Raw genomic sequence first — 7,888 nt, forward strand, 5'->3', positions numbered from 1 at the left:
CATGTTAAATCCACAATGCCGTTTGATATTTTTTAAGCAGCACAAAACCGCGGGGATTACAAACAACAAAATTAAGAATTTGTTTCAATAGAGTGCAATAAACTCAAATTTGACTTAGAATCCAATAAACAGTAGAAGTTTGTCTTCCTTTAGGGGTTATGAAGGAAATTTCCTTCCATTTGTATACTAATTATTGAAAAACATTAAATAAAATTTTAATTATCATTTCATTTAAAGCTTGTAGTTCATTTCTTAACTTCATGCTATTTAGGTTTTTTTTTAAAACTAGTCACCTTTGGTGACCAGCTGGTTCATCAATCTTAATGTTCGTTAAAATTTTAATGATTAAATATTTTATACAATTCCTACTTTAATAGCTTCTTCATCAAAATATTTTAAAACTTCAAATTTTGATAGTCATATAATTCACTCATAATATTATAAAGGCCTTCAGTCATAACGTAATATGTATCTCTCTAATTTTGTGTTATCTCCCGTAGAATTTATACTTTAAATTAAAGTGGAAAGGGTTAATCCGCAATTAATATAATAGTATTTTTTACTGAAACAAAGCATTTTTTTTGTAATAGGATTACTGAAAACAGTCACTGAGAGTTTAAGCTTTATGGACACTAAAGAATATATTTCTTAATTTATGTAATATTTCAAGAGTTTGTCAACAACATTTTCTCAGATTCATCATGACCAGATTGATTAATTAACAATGTTTAATTTTAAATGCATCAAACACTAAGAAAATAAAGCGAATCTTTTAAAATAATCGGTTGAAAACAGGTTAAAAAAACTACTTAAAAAATGATGTACTTAAAACTATAAGCATATACAAAAAATATATAACTAACATAAATACAATTTAATTACAAAAGCATGCAACTAATCTAAAAATAATTTAAATCAAGTCCGCATCCATTGATAATGGTTGTCAACAATCAGAACACAATGCGCATGCGTGAATTTTCAACTCCAGTTACGGTGACGCAAACGCATGAATTTTTCTACGCTAGTTGGGGTAACGCTATGCAGATTAGAAATTTTTAATTTGCGTTATTCTGTTTTATTTTAATTCAAAAGTACTTCAAAATAAATCTGAAAGATCGATTAATTAACAATGTTTAATTTTAAATGCATCAAACATTAAGAAAATAATCAGAATCGTTTGAAATAATCGGCCGAAAAATCTTAAGTCTAACCTCATTTTTTTGGCGGGAAATTTAGTTCTTAATTAATAATTAAAATTCTAATTAAAAATTCAAAAAAGGGACCCCAGGTGCACATTCCCGACCTCCAAGGTATACATGTACCAAATTTGGTAGCTGTAGGTCAAACGGTCTGGCCTGTAGAGCGCCAACACACACACTGAGCTTTATATAAGTATAGATAATTGGGATTCAAAGCACAGAACTCACATCCTTTATTTGATAAGAAAATCTTCAAGAATGTATAATCATTACCTTAAGAAAAAATGAGTAAAAAATGCTGTAGGATTATATATTAGACACACACACACACACATATATATATATATATAATGATATTTTAAACTCTTATTTAACCAAATTAATTTCCAAAACTTTATCTTAATTTTGCCCATAATAAAATATTCTCTTATTTTCTGATCTCATTCCACGCATGAAGCTGTGTAAAAATTAATGCACAATCAGTCTACGTATCAAGTCAAAATGATATTTTCGGTGCCCTTGTCAAAGGTTTATTTATTACATTTATTACATTATTGTTATTTATTATTGTTTATTGTTTATTTGTTACATTTATTCATTCAGTCGCCACGTGGCCGGAAATCCTATGCTATATAAGACTAGTGATTATTTGTTTCGTTTCTTTTTACTTCCGCTTTTGTGTCGCGCTGAGCCTTCATGTAAATAAATCATGCATGTTCCCCGGGAGTGAATAAAACGAAATTAAAAATACAAAGTCTCTTCACTGCTTGTCAAACCTGCATTCTGCTTCAAACAAAATAAGCTTGCATATATATTATATATGTCATGCTCATATAAATAATAAACATGTTTCTGCAAAAGAAATTGAAACATCATTATTAAAATAAAAATGTATTTAGTTAAATAGTTTCTGATTAAGAAATAAGTTGACCGCTTCTGTGATGTCAATACCGGTTTATAATTCCTAATATTAAGAAACAATAACTAAGTATACGAAATTTGTAATTCTGAGGCAATATTTAAATGCTTGAAATATTTAATTGAATTATTCAAGCAAATTACTTGGATCTTTTTGGATATTTTTATCAATATTATCAGGAGAAAAACAGTTAAATCTTTAAATTATAGGGCATTATAAAGCTTTTTTTCGATTGTAAATCAGGTGTCACTTCAGAATTAAGTCTTTATTTTTATGAAAATATGTACAAAAAACAATTTTTAGAAATTAGGCTTTTTAATACAATTTTATTTTTGGAAAAAAGGAATGATTTTTGATGAATTACTTTATCTTTTTTATAACACTACACTTCAGATTCCATTATCATATTTGTCTTAAATCTCTAAACTTCCCACGATTATTTTTTTTTAAATATTTTTTCTTTAGCTTTAAAGCCAATAAAATACATTCAAGCTTACAAATGGAAAGAGGGGTACACTTTTTCCCCTCTTATTATAATAAAAATAAACATACTGTTATTCCTTTTTATTTTTAATCAAATTAAAACGTTCATTTTTAATAGATTTATTAAAATAACCTGTACTTAAAAATGAAATTTTTTATTAAAAAGTGGAAATGAATTTACTTTTAAAAGTTACCCAAGCCAACAAAGGAAACATTAATGAGATATAAAATAGTCCACTTAAATGGACAACTACTTTCTGATTTTTCCCAATTCTTCCATTCTACCAAATATTCAATCAAACTCTTATTTTTCAGTTGAATTGAACTACTTTAAACGTTTTTAATTCATATTCTATACTTTTGATATATATCTACATACATTCATATTGATGTAGTTTGATACATTCTATACATTGAACATTTTGATATACATTCTATACTATCATATTCTATACTTTTGATTTCCAAGTAAAAAAAAATATATAAAATGTCACCTAGAATTCAAATTAGTTTCAATGAATTCTATATAAAAACTAAATCTTTAAAAAAATGCATAGTTTTGGAATAATTTTTGTTACTTATTTACATTCTTACTTATGTTAGAAGTGATAGTTAATCAACAAACTTTAAAACTGTTACTTTAGCTGAGAACTTTTCTATGATATACTATATTTAATCAACAAAAAGCTTATATCTCTTAGAAAATCTTCAAATATTACATATTTTCCTTCTTATCTTGAAATTTTAGTGCGAATTTGCTATGTTAAAGTAATTAATAATATTTACCTTATTGAAATTATTAACTATAATTATAATTTTCTAATAAAAATATAAATTTTTAATTAGAAAAAATACTTTCTCATTAAAATTACTTATTCTTTCATTTGTTGTTGTTTTTATTTTTTGTGCTCTTCATTCAACCAATTTAAATATTAAAAACAATTCTTTAATGATATCTTTGATTTAAATTTTATTTTCTCTTGCTACACTCATTTTTAAACTCAATTTTTCTTTTTTCCAAATTTATGCGTACTCGGATGTTTATTGTGGTTGCATCAATTTCGCAGTATTGCACTGTGTTAATTAATGAAAGGGTAAAAAATAGCAGTGTCTTGACCTCATTATTTCCCAGGTAACTGCAAATAAAATCCTTAATTAATCTTGAATTATATACATCATATTACCAAACTTTTTAATAAAAGATTTATAAGGCTATTTCTTTATTCCATTTTATTTCCTTGGAGAATATTCAGTAACAGAATAAGGTGAGGCAAATTTCAGCTCTTCAAATTTCAATAATTGAAAATACTGTTTGAAAGTTTTAAAATGTTTTCTTTATACGATAGCAAATAGCAATTTTCAAACTCCTTTTCATATTTTTATAATTAACAAATTTCACAACTTTAAACAAACAATTCTTTTATATTATATGTATAAACTTATTTCGTGCATCTCGGAAATGGCTCTAACGAGTTTGCTTTTTAAGTTTATCTGCATATTTATCTTTCCAAGAAAAAAAAATGTGATTTTATGCATAAATAAATTTTTTTGTAACTAAATATTGATATATTGATACATGACCCGCATAATAGCATCAGGGATAGACTCTCATGAATATTTAACATTTTATATTAATTAATTATAATGGCTTTTGTTATCTGCTCTCATGATAACAATGTCATATAGCGCCATCTCGTAAATTTTGTGGTATTTGCATTGTCGCCATAGGATGATAACCTATTGGTACCTCAAAATTTTGTAAGATAACGCTATGAGATATGATCTGAATACGTTCGGTGCGCATCCAATAGCAACAATGCAATTACTGTGTTAATCAATTGGAAAACGTGTTAAACTAAGAACATTCATGGTGTTATTTTTATTTAAAAGACCAGTTCATATGTAGGTAAAATTGAAAAATATTCATATGTAATTAGTATGGAATTCGTATCTAAATATTTTCTTCAAAAGAAACACAATTTAACAAAAGCCTGCCATGAAAAGCTAGGTTTTCAAGGCAATATAATTTAAATGATAAAAACTAATTCGAAAACCAACCAATACTATTTTATCTGCTAGCTTACGTTTTATAATATTGCTTAAACATTTTGCTTTATTCAAAAGTTTTTATTAATAAATTCACCCGATAACGAATTGTTATTTTTCAGCTTAAAAAGAAAAGGATGAATGCTGGATTTTTACTTTTCAACTTGCTTTTGTATTTGTCAACAACGAATGCCAAGAATGCTCAAGAAGATGGCGATGCGAATTTTAATGGACATTTGGAGGATGACTACGGTTTAATTTATCGTATTATAAATACTCTCAACGGTAAGTCAGGATGGCAGCCTCCTCCTTATGCTTCTATTGTTGATAATGGTGACAATGCAGCTTATCCAGTAAACTATATCGCTGCCCTTGTTGACGGATCAGCTCCTCGAGATAATGACGATGATGAATTATATCTATCAAGTGGCCATATACGTTCTCCGCATGTTCACTATCATCATCACCAAAGTGGCAAGCATCATCACCTTCCAAAGCGTAATCTTCGTAAAACCAAGAAGTAAGTCCAGTAAATAATCCAGTAATAATCTCCTAATCAATGAAAAAATTTCTAAAGTATTCTAAGAAATTGATCACATATTATAAAGAGTCCGTTTACTACATACCATGATTTACTATATTATCATCATTACTCTCATCGAAAACATCATCTTCTAAATCGTGATATTAAAGGGACAGTGGTAATTTTGCGAATTCTTCACTGAGAGTTATCTATATTTTAATACATATACCTAAAAAAATTCATAAGTCAAATTTCTTTTTTTTTAAATTTAAAATAAAATATTATTTTTTAAAAAATTAAAAAATGAATATTTTTTTAATTTCAAAATATTTCTGGGATTTAATTTTTAATTTTTTGCATTATTTTTTCCATATTACCTAATATAAATTTATTTAGAATAAAACTGTGTATTATTCTGTAATTCCAATTAAATACTAATTTTTTAGAAATTTTCATCCATACTTACTGAATTTTCATTAGAATTTATTTTTTAGAACTACAATTGACTTTTAACTATCTAAAAAAAACCTCGAAATATACAATGCATACCTTATTTTCTTTTAATATTTAATATAAATCTTTATTATCAATTCTATTTAATTTTTTCAAAAATTAAGACACTTGGAACGTTTTAAAGGTATTTAAATCTAATTACAATATAATTTTAAGTAATTAAAAGGCACTTTTTTTTAATTTTGGCCTTTGAGGTGCTTAAACCATAAACAAAAGTATCGATTTTTATTGATTTTGAACTGTATTCAACAGACAATATTCTTTTAGACATTTAAGAATAGTTTTCATGCTTAGTGTTGCTATTGTATTCTTTATTTAGCAGGAAATTTTTACAAACACTTAAATTTTAATGTTAAGCAGATAATGTAGAGAATTATATAATAATTCCGCATTGGCATTGGTGTTTGTTTGAATCCTAAAAATTCCCAGAAATTATCAAGTATTCTATCTTTTAATTCCTTATTCAATTTAAAAGAATAACACGTACATGAAGTCATACATCAGAGAATAAACACATTGAGAATGTTAAAGCTTTAAAAGAAATATATAATTGGAAGACAAAATCAAATTCCTTTTCTTCCCATGGAAGTGCAGAATATCTATATAGAAATAAAAAAAAATCTATCTGACTTTAAAACAATTAATAATTATTTCTACTTTATATATCTTTCTAGATAATATTATTTTTAGAATAGCATGATCAAAAGGCTGATTTAATGCTGATGATATTTAAATGCTGATTTGTAAGAAAAGTTGAAAGAATAATATTTATAATTCTTCCAGATTCCAATGATTAATTTTTAATATAACTGTGAAACATCGTTTACAAAACATTCATTTGGAATTTATCATAATGGTGTCCAAATATTGTATTTGAAGTCAGTCAAATCAAAAGTAGTCCCCTGTAAAAAAGAAAAACATTTTCTGAATTACCAGTTGGATCAAGAAAGTTACTTGCTTTTTTATTAAAAAGATTTCAATATTATTACAAATCAGAAATGAGCCATTAAATTAGTCAAATAAGCTAAAAATAGCCTATTATTCTGGCAAGAGTTCTTGGGGGTAAACTTCCATTTAAACATTTTAATAAATATAGACTACTGTTTTCTTCCGAGGCGATAGCTCCAAGTTAGTCATTTACATTTTAAATTTTTAATAAACTTTAATCATATTGAATCTAAGAATAATTCGTAAGAAATGCATAAACAAATTTATATTTAACTTATTATTAACTTATTTAACTTTATATTAACTTATTTTAAGAAGCTTAAAAAGAACATGCACTGTGAAAATGAAAATATTTCACTTTATATTTGTTACTGGAACAATTTTCTTGTAAATGTTTTTGTAACACATTCTTTACTGTTTTTTGCAGGTCTGTTTTTATGATACAACAATTTGCGAGTCTTCACAATGTCAACGTATACGAATTATAAAAGTTCAAAATTTTCCCTCCCATGAGCTAAAAATAAGTTTCATATTCAGAAGAATGCAAGGCAATAGGTGACTTCTGAATCTAACAAAAATAAACTTCTGAACAGATGTTTCTAGAATGTAAACTTTTCTTTTATAGAATGAATAAAAAAATTTTTTATAGTCTTTACAAAAAATTTCCGTAATTTTGAAATTTTTGTTGTCAATTTTTTTGTAATTCAGAAATAATCTTAGATTGATAATTAAGTATACTTTTCAAGATACTGCAGAAAGTTGCTTTGCTCATAAAATGCAAGGCCATCAAAATAGAAAGGACCAAAATAAGTTGTTATATTCTTATTTAAATTAATAAATAATAAATAATATATATAATATAATAATAAATAATATATATAATATAATAATAAATAATATATATAATATAATAATAAATAATATATATAATATAATAATAAATAATATATGTATGTATGTATCATGAGAAAAGATAGATTTCAAATATGTTATATCACATTTAACAGTTCTGTACAGCTATATAATAGCGCTCACATGCATCAAGATTTAAAATGACGCTACAAGGCACACTTGTTACAATTTCGTTAGGGCTAGTTGTCACAATATATTCTAATCAATATCCTCTTCAAATTTAATTACTTTAAAGGCAATTAAACTTAATTAAATAAAGGAACGTTAAATACATTTTATTAATTTTTCAAGGTAATTCTTGGGCAAGTTTATTCCAGATGCAGAATCAATTTATCTAACATTATC

At 25.6% G+C, this 7,888-nt stretch overlaps 1 protein-coding gene across 1 annotated transcript; it reads left to right on the top strand.

The window, feature by feature from the left end:
- The first annotated feature begins 3,830 nt into the window (after window positions 1-3,830).
- Window positions 3,831-7,180, top strand: LOC129971474 (uncharacterized). The gene is made up of 3 exons (XM_056085320.1): window positions 3,831-3,866; window positions 4,770-5,167; window positions 7,059-7,180. The coding sequence occupies exons 2-3, from the start codon at window positions 4,785-4,787 to the stop codon at window positions 7,117-7,119; spliced, it is 444 nt and encodes a 147-aa protein (XP_055941295.1). The 5' UTR covers window positions 3,831-3,866; window positions 4,770-4,784; the 3' UTR covers window positions 7,120-7,180.
- The last annotated feature ends 708 nt before the right edge of the window (window positions 7,181-7,888 follow it).

Source organism: Argiope bruennichi, chromosome 1, assembly GCF_947563725.1.
Source record: "Argiope bruennichi chromosome 1, qqArgBrue1.1, whole genome shotgun sequence".
Classification (NCBI taxonomy): domain Eukaryota; kingdom Metazoa; phylum Arthropoda; class Arachnida; order Araneae; family Araneidae; genus Argiope; species Argiope bruennichi.